The 14193-nt window shown below is 41.4% G+C and overlaps 1 protein-coding gene across 5 annotated transcripts in view; it reads left to right on the plus strand.

The window, feature by feature from the left end:
* Nucleotides 1–14193, plus strand: part of LOC104028196 (sodium channel protein type 5 subunit alpha) — a 171522-nt gene that overhangs the window by 130137 nt on the left and 27192 nt on the right. For all 5 annotated transcript variants that reach the window (XM_075705274.1, XM_075705273.1, XM_075705272.1 and 2 more), the window contains 2 exons: nucleotides 3261–3415; nucleotides 7344–7517. In XM_075705274.1, the coding sequence (XP_075561389.1) occupies nucleotides 3261–3415; nucleotides 7344–7517 (329 nt within the window). The remainder of the gene's footprint in view (nucleotides 1–3260; nucleotides 3416–7343; nucleotides 7518–14193) is intronic.

The following is a 14193-nucleotide window of genomic DNA, read 5'->3' on the forward strand; positions in this document are numbered from 1 at the left end:
GACATTAGTAATTGTATCAGAATCTGGTCTAAACATTTCTGAATTGGGCCCAATCAAAAGCATGGGATTTAATAGCGCTGTGATTTTGGGCTGACTCATCTGAGAAGCTATTTTTGATTTTTCAAGGTATTACTGTCAGTAACTAGGACTTTTTTTTCAGATCAGAATTACATGAAAGCCATCAAAGAGCATTAAAAAAAAAAAAAAAGATTAGTGGTCCTAGATGGCTTTCTGTCTTTAAAAATACCTCTCTGTACCTGTAGATTATCAGATGGAAGCTGACTGAATCAGCAATAGCCTGGTTTTACTGTTTTGTAAGTATTTTCCATCACAAATGAAGTAACTTTGGAATTTATGGTGCCCTGCTCATTAGTATTTAATTTGAAGGTGATCCCCTAATTTTAGCTGTGCCAGGGCTCAGGTAATCATGTAGGCTCCCTGTGTAGCGGAAAGACAGAGGCAGACTCCTCCAGGGAATGATTCATCTGACTGTCTTACAGTGGGGAAAGCCCCTTCCTGGAAGATCCTAACCTTTTCCAATGGTAATTACAGAGCATTTCTTCTCTGTAAGAGCATGGCAGAGCATGTCATGCCTGTTCCTAGCTAAGCCTAGGCATTCGTCTGAGACTAAAAAGCCAAGTATCCATCTAGGAAGTAACTTAGGAGGAAAGAGAGGAAAGTTTCTGGACAAATGTTTTAAGTCAGAAAAAAAGCTGATTTTTTTCCAAATTGAAACTGTTTGTGGGAACAAGATGGGCTCGTGGAAAATTTATTCTGCTAGAAGCAATGGTTACTTACAGCACAAAGGAGGATTTCTGCTTAACATGAGAAATCCACACTTATGTAGTGAACAACCTGCTCATTAGGCTGTTCACTTGACAAATGAAGGATCTGATCCCAAGCCTTTGGTCTTCCTGATTCAAAGCGGAGTTGACAATGAGGTGGCCAGTGTACCTGCATAACAGCGCAGAGTGTGGACCAGACACCTGAAAGCTGGTGATGTCCATACAAGTTGTGGGGTAAGAACCAGCGTAAGAGTTTCCTGGCAGCACTGCTAAGAGATGCAACTAATAGCCCCCGCTGTCGTGCCATGCTGGTGGGATTGTACTGCATGGGCATCTCTAAGCAGAGGTGCCATGTGAGTATGTTAGCTCAGTGATCCTGGTACCATGCAGTATTGCATGCCTGAAGTCTGTTCCATGTCCCTACTTCCTAAAATATACCCAAATCACACCCATTACCGTCTCTGAGCACTGTACTGGTTTTAGCAAAAAGTAGTGACTAACATGATATCCTTTTATCCTTTGACATGCTTCTTTGGTGTTCAACATTGAAGTGCTTAGAGGGATAAAAGTTTCCTTTGTTGAAGTGCTACCTGACCTACAAAGAGGTGGAGAGCTGGTTCTTACACTTACGTCTTCTCCTAGCATTATGTTCTTCTCAAATAGTTTGATTAAATGTGTAGTTCAACCGAGCCCAGAATTTTTCTGAATTCCAGAATACAGTGGTAAACTGAGAACTGGTGTGTGTCTGTGTGACAGAGGCATTTAGAGGACAGATAGTTACTTGCATCACTGTCCCATTACTTTTGCATAAATGGTTTACTGTCCTGTTAGTCCCATACCAAATACTCATACATCGAAGAGCCTACAGCTACCAAACATCTCAGAAATGTGAGGGAAAGGGGAGATCTGGGAGTGGTTCATGTATGAAATGTCCTACAGTTCTGCTGCTCCATAGCAGGGATCTGGGCTAATAAAAACTTGCAGAAAATGCCAGGAGGACCACAGCAGACTTAGCAGCTCCCCTCCTCCTGGCAGAGCCTGCTGCCAGCAGAGCCTCACTTCCAGCTGCTTGGGAATCACAGCATCCCGGGAGTTGCACTTGATCTCCTCGCATATCACATGCTGCTCAAGCGCCTCTGTTATGCCACCTTGAATTAGCGGCATCTGCTGCCTGTGTAACCTTGGCACTCACCCTCTGTTCTTCCCCAGCTTCCTTGACTAAATATTATTTCTACTTGCAATAACATTGCATTACATCACCATAGTGCGATGTCCTCTCTTGTCACTTCTGAGCAGTTGTTGTATGCTTCAAGATGTGTTAGTGACCTTGGCCACCTGTCAGCTATGGAAGCAGTTGGCCTGTGGGTTTTTTTTTCCTCATGATGGGACTGATAAAGCTCCATAGCTGTCTCTTTCTATACAACACATGGATTTAATGTAGGGTAAAAAGCTTGCTTTTTGAAAATGAAGTAGTTTCTGAGGGTCATTCTCATCAGCAAATGTTGTGAAATTTGAGTCCAGTTGTCTGACATGAGGCTGAATGGCCAGCCTGGAAAAGGACAAGTCCTGGCTACCAGGGTGTCCTCTCACACAATTTTAAGTTCTTACCCAGCACAAGGCAATGCATGTGGTGTTTTTTAAAATGGGAGAGATGGACCTGTCCATTACCGATGACAATATCCTTTTGTTATAACAAATGAATGTTGCTAAGGAAACTGAAAATGGCCATGGTTTTGCCTGTCAGAAATCCTTGTGGGTTCCCCATTACGACCGCAGCATTTAACTACCACACAGTATTTGTCACTAAGGTCAGAAAGTGCTATGAAACATCAGTGGAGAACCTGCTGTGGACTAAATTTCTGCTGACATCAAAGGGATTTAACCACCTAAATATATTTCCAAAGTCATTCTAATGCCTTGTTTAAGCTCATGAGAGTCCAAGAGATCAAAATCTGTTCCTGCTTTTGCTGTCTGAGTCTCTTCAGCACATTGGTCCCATCTGCGCTGTAGCACTTCCTCCCGTCATCTCCCTTTCATCAGATTGCCACTTTTAATCAGGAATTCTAGTGGTGTCATAGTACCAAGAAAATATCCTTCCTCCATTCAAAAGGATGTGGAAACTATTGGTAATACACTGTCTAGAGTCATTAGTCCTGATCAGGGGTGCTGCCTGAGCTCAGCTAACACAATATGATCAACCTAGGGCATGAGTGACTCATGGCCAATATATTCTGTATCATAAAAATTATTGGGAGAAACCACGGGCTACATTTTAAGTGATTTTGAATTTTTTTTAATAGAGGAGGGGAAACAGAAGGCAGAGCAGAAGAGTTAGGCAAAGAAAACAAGGGAGGAAAGACTCCATGCAGCAGCTTATTGCTAGAAGAAATCTTGTTTAGCAGCTCCTTATTGCAGCTTTAAGAATTAAATAGGCTTTTTTAACAATTGCTTTGTTTGCATTTTTCTTCTTTGCAGTTTGTGTGCGATTCTTCCCATGCTGTTTAGTGGACATCACAAAATTTCCAGGCAAAATTTGGTGGAGGCTGCGGAAAACCTGCTACAGAATCGTCGAACACAACTGGTTTGAAACTTTCATCATATTCATGATCCTGCTGAGCAGTGGAGCCCTGGTAAATGTAACAGCATTTCCTAGCTGCTTGATGGTGGACGTGGGTCTCAGAGAAGCTGTTCTCCAGTTAGCTGTCTCTAGGATCTTATGTGCCCTAACTGCTCACTTCTCAAAGCAAAGCATGTTTGGGGCTAAAACAGGTCTTCGGCTTTTCTGATTTCACCTGCCTTTACCATACGGGGGGAGGGGAGAACTTTCTTCTCTTCTAACATAAAGTTGTGATGTGCACACGTTTTGAAAAGCAAATCCTTAAGGAAGTCTGTGTGAGGAAGTATCTCAGAGTTACTACTTCAGCATCCAATGACTGCTTCATGGTAGTTCCCATCTGGAGGCTTGTATTTTGCTCCAGGGATGGGTTTTTTTTTTTTCCGTTCTTATTTTTTAGCACAATTTGTAGCCACAAAGCAAAGCCATAAAAGATGCAGGGGGCACTGAATCAGTGCTACACATGGAACTAGTGGGTGCCTGTCATGTTTTGAATACACCTTAGCTTAAACTGTTGTACCTTCCCTGCACAGATAGCTCCTGCGTACATCTGAATGTATATGTATATATGGAGGCTGACTGGTCATTGCCCACAGCTCTCATAAAGGATCCTCTCCTCCTGAGATCCTACCATGTACTGGGGTTATCCTCTCTATATTATCAGCCCTGGGTTCTTTGTAGTGAAGGCAGCTTATATTTGTGTCGCTCATTTACATGTCAGGAATGTCACTGAAGTTGGTGGGATTTCTCTCATGTTTTTATCTGGGCATAGAGCAAAGGGGTGTATCAAGAGTTCTCCAGGCTTTGGTCTGGTGGTCACTGATCTTCTTCCTGACGGAGTAAGAAATACACCTACTAAATTTGTAGGCAATGCCATGTTTAGACAGGTTACCAGTGTTTTTCTGGATGTCAGGATTAACTTCAGCCAAATGGATGAATCTGCCTTAAATAGTAAGAGGAACATCATCTTAGAAAGGTGCTTGCTTCACCTCATCAGGAATAACCATGGGCAGAAAGGCATGATGCAGGATGACTGCTAAGGTAGCAGATTTACTAAAAAGAGCTGGAGAGAGAACAGGCAACAAACAGGATAGAGTAAACTACATCACAGCACCGCACAAAAGCCAAACACCCCACTGGGCTGTATAAATAAGTGTGTTCTTCCACTCCAGTTGGCATCAAGGAGGCCTCAGCTGGAGCACTGGCTTCAGCTCTGGGCGTTGCACTTTGGGAAAGACATGGGCTAATTGAAGAAACTCCAGAGGAGAGCAACACAAATTGTCAGTGGCCTAAAAAAAAGAGGAAAACACAGAAGTACTGGGTTTATGTAGTTTAAAGAAAGTCTCTGCAGGGAAGCAAGGTGGAAATACATAAATGTTGATGCAAAAAGGAAAGGAATGGACTGTTCTCTGGGTCCACCAGGGATGGGCTGAAATTTCACCAAGGGGTTTTTATTTTATTATGAAACGTAAGAGGCTGAAAAACTTGGGTAAATAGTAGGCTGCTGCAAATTGTCATAGCTTTGCTGAAATCAATGGAGTCTGACAGTTTTTGCACCAGCTTGAGAATCAGCATGTTCATTTTTTAACACATTTTAAAGGGGGCATGTCGCTTGCTATAATACACTTTAGATGAATACACTTCCTTACATATGTAATTAAAAGTGCCTTAGATACTGAACACTGCAATATAAATCTCATTTAATTTTTATTGCATGCGTTCATTTACTTTTTGTGACTTTCAATTTAGCCAGTGCAATTCTGTATAAGGGTAAATTATGCTGCATTTTCTCACATGTCAGCACTATGCTTCACTATTTGGACTGGAGATGTTGGAGGCAACATACAACTTTTTTTTTTTTCTGTTATTCTGGGGTGAGCTCTTCCAAAAACTGAGCTCATCTGGCTACACCCCTGGACATGCTAAGTTCTTAAGGGAGTTTAAAAGGCAGTACATATTTGTGTGTGGTAGTTAAACCATCAGAATATATCTATAGCTTATTGCAGAAGATCCAAAACCTCTTCTTATGCATTTAAGCCATAAGCACCCAAATGGGGAGCCTGTGTTTTAATAGTAATTGTGATACTGCAGGTATCCTGTTTATCTCTTTTTTAACACATGAAGTAAAGCAGAAGAAATAACCCTTAATGACGTTTTCTATCACAAAGGTTTTCTATCGCAAAGGTTTTATATCGCAAAGGTTTTATATCGCAAAGGTTTTATCTGTTGTCACCGTGAAAAAATGCAAAGCACCAGAATTTTGTCATTTGGGTAATATCTGTAGCTCATGCAGAAGTACAGTGCACCTGGTGCATTCAGGTAGCATGTTTTTCATTCCTTATTAAGTTGCTTCCTGACTCACAGTGTGCTTTTAGTAGACAAAACACAATGTACTTTTTGACAAGTTAGTAGAAAATAGGGAGAGCAAAAGAGGGAGAGGAGGAAATCACTTTAAATAGTTTGTTGTTATTTTTGCAGTAATTGCAAAGTACAGCAAGTCATCTGACAAAGTGAGTGAGCCCTTACAAGAAGTGATAAACTCCAATCTCTCTGTGTATTGTTTTCTGTGGCTTTCTCTAACAGCTCTTTCACACCCTTGAAATATCATTTTTGAAGGCAAGATAGGAGACCGAGTTGCAGTGAAAACGTCACCCCAATGTGTGGGGACAAAATGGACAAGCTTTGGCACAGGCTGCCAAAGGTTTCTTGTCAGTTTAATTACTGTTCCCTGGCAGGCAAAAGAGCAGTGTGACTGCTTGAGTGACAAGTAACACACTTCTTGTATCTCCAGGCCCTGGGTGTTTGTTAACTTTTTGAAGTTCCTCGGAAAGTAGCTACAGATCTTGAAATATGTAAATGCAGATAATTAAGATGATTAGCACAGACCCTCTCAAATAACGTTGTTTCTTGCTGCCAAGTGCTCTGGGTCACATGATGGGATGAGAGTAATATATCAAAGCTTGGATTATGCAGGTTACAGGGACATGGGAGCAGCTTGTGTAATGACAGTCGCTAGAGTAGCTGGGGAAGCAGACCGTAACCACTGCTTGACTTCAAAGCCCCCAAACGGGCCATAGATATGCAACCCTGACACTAGGATCCTGCATTTTATTTGATGTACATTATAAAGTGAAAGCTAAATTATAAGACAACCTCATTTGTTTTATTTTAGCAGGCTTATTGGTTTATATCTTAAATATTTTAAAGGGGTTATTAAGTTGCTTGTATTTGATACAGATATTGAAAGTCCTTTGATGATGCCCTGCATAAGATTAGTTAGAGAGACAGATGAGATGGGTAGATAGATACCCTGACCTTTAAAACATAATTGTTCTGTTAAGTGAATAATAATGAGCATTTCTCGAGGCAGATAGTTGTAGCTACCTGAAATGTGATGGCTGAACAGAAGCCAGGGAACTCCGCTACTCTATAACACAGGCGGGTTAATAACCCAGTTTGTCATCATTAGCCATGAGATGTATTTGACTAAATGTAAAGGTTGGATTCTGCCTCCTAAAGACAGGCATCCTATGCCCTGCGACATCTGAGGTGCCCCAATAGCAGTGGCACACCCAACGGGAGCTGAGGCAGGATACCCTCGGGCAGCTGGGGGTGGCACCCTGCTCATAGACTCACATTCCCAAATTTAGGGTGCTTAAACTCTTCTTACACTCAAAGGATGTCTAGCCAGCACAACCGGTAGAGGCTGGAGGGAGATAACTAAGCATGTGTCCATTGTAAGAGAAAGCTGAACAAATCTCTTTTAGGTTAGCGTCAGCCCTATTTGTGCCTGTGCACTCTTTCTGATAGTAACATTAAAATATATCAGAAATCACAGATAGTACACGATATCCCATCAAATAATACTACATACTTGCAATGCAGCACCAATGTTTTCCAACACAGCTTAGGAGAAGTCTTTAATCAATCTTTTGTACTTCCAGGCTTTTGAAGATATTTACCTTGAAGATCGAAAAAACATAAAAACCATGCTGGAATATGCTGACAGGATATTCACTTACATCTTTGTCTTGGAAATGCTCCTGAAATGGGTGGCTTATGGCTTCAAGAAGTATTTCACCAATGCCTGGTGCTGGCTTGACTTCCTTATTGTAGATGTAAGTATCATTTTGGACCGACGATGCTTCTTGTGTTGAAGCATTTATAACGCATAAGAACGGGCTGTTAAGTCTGGCAGCTTTGCCTTTGCAAAATGACAGCTGTCACTCTGATTCTGAGTAACAACCCTAGGCAAAGCTTGAAAGAGGTCTTGATATGTAACCATGCATCCCCAGGAATCAGCGTGCCAGAGCAGAGAAGACTGCTTTGTAGCGTTACATAGAGGTGTCACCCTGCTAATTTGAGTCACATTCCCTTCTCGTCCCTAGGAACTCGCTCTTTCTTTTAGCATTTAACAACTCATTCCACACTCTCGGCTAGCACAAGGTCTGGTTACCTCCGACTGCTCCGTGCATGACCTCGACACACAAGTCTTTCAGCAGATTAGAGAAGCTGTCCTTGGCGTAGTTTCCCGGCGAGGCTGCCAGCGGCGCGTAACAGTATGTTCAGTACCGTCTCCCAAGTATTTACCAGTGAAGGAGTCCAGAAGAAGGTGTGAATATTTCTCTTGTCAAAGTGATTTCACTATTACAAAGCCTTACAAAATACTCCAAATCCTTGAAATATCACAGTGCTTAGTTCTTCTATGAGGATAGTCCTTAAAAGTGAGTAATAGTTGAACAAAAGGGAGCTCATGCCCCAGGAGTGTCACTAGTACCAGGCACGTCCCCTCCGAAGTTTCACGTTGCCTGGATGTGGGTTCTGCCAAACTCAGGACAAGCCAGCAACACCACATCCTCCAGATGAGGGTTAACATTTCATCACAGCATATCAATTAGGAGGCAATTATCTCCCTGAGGCCATTTCTTATTAGCTTGAGGTATTAATGTGGAAGGTTGGCAGAGCTCTGACATGACTGTGTAACTTATTAAACTTTTGATAAATTATTTTTCCCCATTTTACACCTGAACCTTGACTCAGGGGAGACCTGCACTTTCTTTGGCGTCAGTCCAGGAAAGCACTTCAATGGGACAATTTACTTGTTTGAAGTTATGGACATGTCTAAGTGCACTGCTGGATCAGAGCCTTTGGAAGCTCCTCCAGAGCTCTAATAAATTGATTTATGAAAAGGAAGTTCTTTACATAAATTGTAGGTCATAAATTCCTCTTTGCATACATGCTTGGAAACCTCTTAAAGGGAAGGCACTTGTTTTTCACAGATTACCTTCAATAGAAGAGGAAGGCCTGGTGTAATTATCTAACCACAAAATTGGAAACCACCGATTCCTAAGTTGTAGCCCAACCCTGAAAACCCTGCTCACTGTGGTTTAGGTCGAGTGACATAGCTTTTCTTTGCTGGTTTCTCCATCTGTAAAATGGGACCAGTAAGACTCACCTGAAGTATTATATGGGCTTCCAGGAATTTGTTATTGGAGTTATTGTTTTAATGAACTTCTGAAGACTAGAAGGGCTGGATGAGGGCTGAATATTGACACAACTATAAGTAGGGGTCTTCCTGATAGGAACAATTTCAAAGTTCACGGAAATATTTTGTCACTCTGCTGCATCATTAACAGTATGAAATGAGTTCCACGCTTGTTGGAAATACATACGTTATAGCATTATGTCTAATTAATACCAAAGAGAGTAAACCAGAAACTAAGCTAAATCCTGTCCTCCATGCAAAAAGCCCCCTTGGAACAGGAGCTACACAAGAATGCAAAGTCAGCATGTAACCCAAAAATTTAGGCACATGTTTGCTTTTTAAGTGTGGGGTTTGTGAGTATAACGACATACTACAGAAGCAGCCACAGATGGGCTGGGGAGAGGGGCTTCACCTCCCCTGCCACACATCCGAGCACTTAGGACATAAAAGAGTGCAATGGGGGAAAGGGGACCACAGGCCCCTGACACTCCCGTCATCCCCAGAAAATCCACTGCAGAGCCTTCATACTGATCTAGAGGTTTTTATTTTCTTAACCCACATTTAACTGTTGTTTTTGCAGGCTCCCAATCTAGCCAAAAAGTTGCCCCACCTTTGAGTTGTTTTAGTTATCAATTGACTCTAGGAAATTGTTTGCCCTTTAGTGTTCTCAATGAGCAAAGCTTTTGCCCATGCTCCATTCTTTCTTCAAAGTAATTTCCCAATGAGGATTATGAGAACCTGGTACTATATTTTTAGTGGATTTAACAGATGCTTTTCTCCTACCCTATTGCTCACACACCCTGTCACTCTGAATTGGCAGAGTAACATGCTATTATTTTTCCAGCACACTTTTTACTTCAATTTACATTTTCTTTTTGATCTTTTGAGAACCAAATCACTGCAACTGAGCTGCAGAAGGGAGTGAATGAGTGAATTAGCTGCTCTAAAAGAAGCAGATGAACTACTTGTCTGATTTTCTCAAATTTATTTCTTTAAAATTATTCACTTAAAAATTCCTGATCTGCAAATTATTCATTAGCAGTTTGGTATCGGTATTCAAAATTCAAGCTGCGATGGTTGATTTTTCATTGGACATGTGAAACCATCTATCATCTGTGTTTTCTCATTGTACAAATGCAACTCAGAATCCTTCTTCTGTTGTGAATAATTCATAAAACCAGCTCAAAATTTGCAAGTATTCACTATTTCTAAACGGGAAGTGAACCCAGAGGGTGTATAAGCATATTGCTGCTGAATTTTTTTTTTTTTAACTTACCCTGCCTTGTGACCTTTGACCCTGATTTGAGCCTGTGGAACAGCAAAGGGTCCATCTCACAACTGTGGATTACTAAAGAAAATTCTGTCTTGCAAAGCCTGAACGTCAAAACACACAGTAATCCACAAACTGAGAGCTATTTTTGCTACATGTAGAATCCCTAAAGGATGATTTCTGATAATGGGCTTCTCTGCATCTCAAAGAAGTGTGCTAGTGTAGCAAAACTGTAAGAGAGTGCTTTTAAATACAATAAAGTCCTATCAATAATGCTGCAACAGATTTCTTTGGGAGAAAGGGAGAAAGAAGTAATCAAACCACAGAATACAGGCTCATTTCAACTTAGAGCACCTGGGAAAGATGCCTTAGATGTCTGCTGAAATTTGGATATACTGAACAAAAAGCATTAATGTATATCTGTACATGTTACCTCCCTGCAAATAGCAAGTATACTGCTAAAAGTAACACTCTTCTACACTGCAAATATAGCTTCTCTATGCACATGAATTGGAGTGATGGCCACTCAGTCCACAGCTCTTTTTAAATGAGGGAAAATCAGAGACCGTAGTATATCTGAGGTGTGGACAGACATCAATATCACCATCAGGAATGGTGTTTGTGCACAATCCTCTTTGCTAGGATGCACAGGCAAATATTTTCACAAAGAATAGATATTTTCCAAGCATGCATGCAATCAAAACCTCTTCATATGAAGCAGATTAAACAAGGAGTCTGAACTTGGCCAGAGACAGAGGCACATGGCATTCAAAATGAATGTTTGTGAAAACTGCTTTCAACCAGGCATGTCCTGCGACAGGCAGACGGTTGGGTTTTAAAACAAGGGGCAGATAAACTCCACTGGTTGTGCACCCTGGTGTGATGTTTGATGTTCCTTTCAATTGTTTCCTCTGACCTATAAATATTATCTTGAGCTTATCTAGTTTGAGCTTCAGCCAATTAATTCTGAGCTAAGTCCCAGTCTCTGCTGACCGGGGATGGATTATTCCGTTGCAGTGGTCAGTTTGGGAAAGGCATCAGTCTGGAGCTTAGCATCGTTCAAAGGCAGGAGGTGTTGCAGTCAACAGCTTTTTCGCTTGATGATCATGCATTGAAGGCAGCGGGAGAGACCGGTACCCTACAGAAGCTGTCACAAGAAAGCTCTCAGGAAAGGGATATAAAGTCCCTAACTTGTTAGTAAGAATGCTCAGAAAAGAAGTCACAGCCAGGTTTCATTGCCTGTGGCATATACAGAAAAATCCTCTTAAACAGGCACTAATGTCATCTCTCTACAAAAGTCCATTATCACAAATCCATCATCTCCATTGAGGCTTTTGGGTTTGATTTATTCGACCAAAAGTTAGTCCCAATCCAGGCTTAAAAAAACCTGATTGTCATTTACTGATTTCAGAGATGAGGGAAGGTGAGGGTTTCTCCACCAATTCTTTCTAAGATGATCCCATCTTTCAAGATTTGATACTTGGGAAAGCTAATTTGTTAAGCAATTGCTTTTTTAAAGATGCTGGAAGCCTCCTTCCTCTTCAGTCATCTCCAGCAATGGGCCTTAACGTGACATCCTGCAGTGGGGATGGGAAGATCATCTCTAGTTCTCAATTTTTGCCCTGATGCCCCACCAGTTTCTCTCCAGCTGAGTCACCATGGAGAAAGATTGCTCCTTCCATCCCTTTTCCCAGAGAGCCTACTCTGCCTCCGTGGAGGCAGGAACTCCCAACAGCTTTAAGCAGTTTATCTGTCTGCAAAATAATTCAAGCAAGGCTCAGCAATGGATTTTGAGGCCAGACATCTCAAATTAGTTATTCAACAAGTCCACTAGGCAGGATTTTGTAGATGCTTTTATGCAAGTAAAATAATATGTACGTTTCCCCCCTGCATTTTGTGAATGGTTATAACACAACACGTTTCTGCTGTTTGCCTGGAGCTGCTGAGTTTGTACCTAGAGATCTGTATTCCCCATTGAGCAGCTTTCCAAATTTCCTGTTTGCTGCCAAATTTCCTGTTTGCTTGTTTGAGAACTGCTGATGGATGTTCAGACATTAAATGCACCATCGTTTTCACTGAATGCTTAAAAAAATACAGATATTACATTTTCCAAGATAGTTTCCTGGAAAGCTCTAAGATTTCTAGTTAGGATACTTCACTGCCAGATGAGTTAAAAAGCAGCTAATAATCTCTGAGTTTGAGATGAACAATTTAAAACTGTCTGTCTATCCCTAGTTAAAAATTGAATTGAATTAAATTATGCCCTTGTGTTGGATTGTCTTTAAGTGACAATTAAAAACTTGCTGTGTGAAGTAAATATTGATGGCTTCTGATTACTTTAATTGTTTTTTCCATCTGTATTCCCTGTTGATTAGCAAGGTGATTTCTGTTTGCTTTACCAGTAATTACACAATCTGCTGTAATGAGTTGTTCCCAAACAGCACTGAAATCCAATTTGTATTCTTGGGAAATTGTCCTAAAAGCATGCGAATTTCATCTAGTTTCTGTTCAGAAAAGCACACAGGAACAGAATGACAAAAACACAGCCGAGGCAAAGTAAAAGTAATATAGCTTGTCACTTGGAGAAGTAGCTTAAGAGTGAACCACTTAGTTCTCTCTGCAAGTTATCAAAAATCCACTGGTTATAACAGAGTACTATTACTACGGAGTTCATTTTTGACTAGTTTTCCTTCAGTTTGTCAAAGCAAATGCTTATGTGGGATTTTTGAAGATGTCTCAGTACGCATTCTTCTGGGCATCTGCTGATGGCAGATAACTCATAGGAAATAAAATACCCCTCCAGAAGGCAGGGAGACTGGTTTTGAAGAAAAAAAAAAGAAAAAAAATGCTGGTTTACTACATATTGGTTAATTCAGGATAAGTGAAAAAAAAAAAATTCCACATGAAGATGAGATAAGTGGTTTTAATGTGTGTTAGCAGGTTAGCGGATGCTGTAAATCTCCCTTCTGCCTCCCTATGCTTTATCTCAACATAACACATGCAAAAACATCCAAATGTCTTGTCTTATCTTGGTTTGCACCTCATGTTAGTTACCACATAGATGCTAAAAGGAGAGCAACCGAGCTTTGCCAAGTGAAAGCCCAAGCTTGGTTTCAGACAAAGCACAGCAGGACAAAGCATGCTGCAGCTGGAGGAAAAAGAACAGTAAATGAAGGTGAGGAGAAAAGTCCAGCAGTAAGCATAGCTCACTGCCTGCCTGCCTGCAAAAAGATTGCAATGTGAAGAATTACCGCAATTACTGAAGAGTTTAAATTATTGAGGGAGAATTTCAACTTTTGAAAGTGGTGTAAAAAACCCATCTCAAATCAGATTGTGCTGAACTAGGTTTATCAACCATTTTTATTTCTTGAAGTTATTTAAAGATGGAGCACATTTCAAGGTCCTTTTTAGAAGAATATGCTTAAAAAGAAGATAACGAATAAAACCCTTGAGCTCTTGCATGCAGGTTGCTTGGCCCTTTCTGTTACCGTGAGTGTAGCAGCGAAATTCCTTATACAGAGATGTTCTCCCTTGCACAGAGGATCAGAGCTGGGACAGAGATGTGAACTGCATCTAACAGCCCAGGCAGAGTCCCACATGCTCTGCAAAACCAGAGGAGGATTGTCCTACAGTTCCTCTCCCTTTTGACTAGCATCTTTAAAACTGCAACTGTTGCAGACTTCAAAATGTCTTCCCACCACCCCTGTGGCTCCATCCAGGATGGCCAGGGGCTGGTCAAGAGACTGGTGTGAGGAGGACAGGGAAGGAAGAAGTGAAGGGAGAGATGCAGCCTGCAGAGGGGTCAGGGATTCTTTATTAGGGGCGGTGAGCGATCAAAGGAATTGGGATGAAACTTGAAAGCTGTACCCCAGTGGTGTAGAGACTTTGTGCTGGCCTCCTGCCCTGGTATGACTGGCTTTGGGGTGTTTTGTGCTAAGGCGAATGAAGATGAGGACTAGTACTTGTAGTATGTACTCCTACTTGTACCATCGTCCTTTCTGGCAGAAATCAGGAAACCTATAATTCTTCAGAGTCCCTC

The sequence above is a fragment of the Pelecanus crispus genome, chromosome 2 (genome assembly GCF_030463565.1).
Source record: "Pelecanus crispus isolate bPelCri1 chromosome 2, bPelCri1.pri, whole genome shotgun sequence".
Lineage (NCBI taxonomy): Eukaryota > Metazoa > Chordata > Aves > Pelecaniformes > Pelecanidae > Pelecanus > Pelecanus crispus.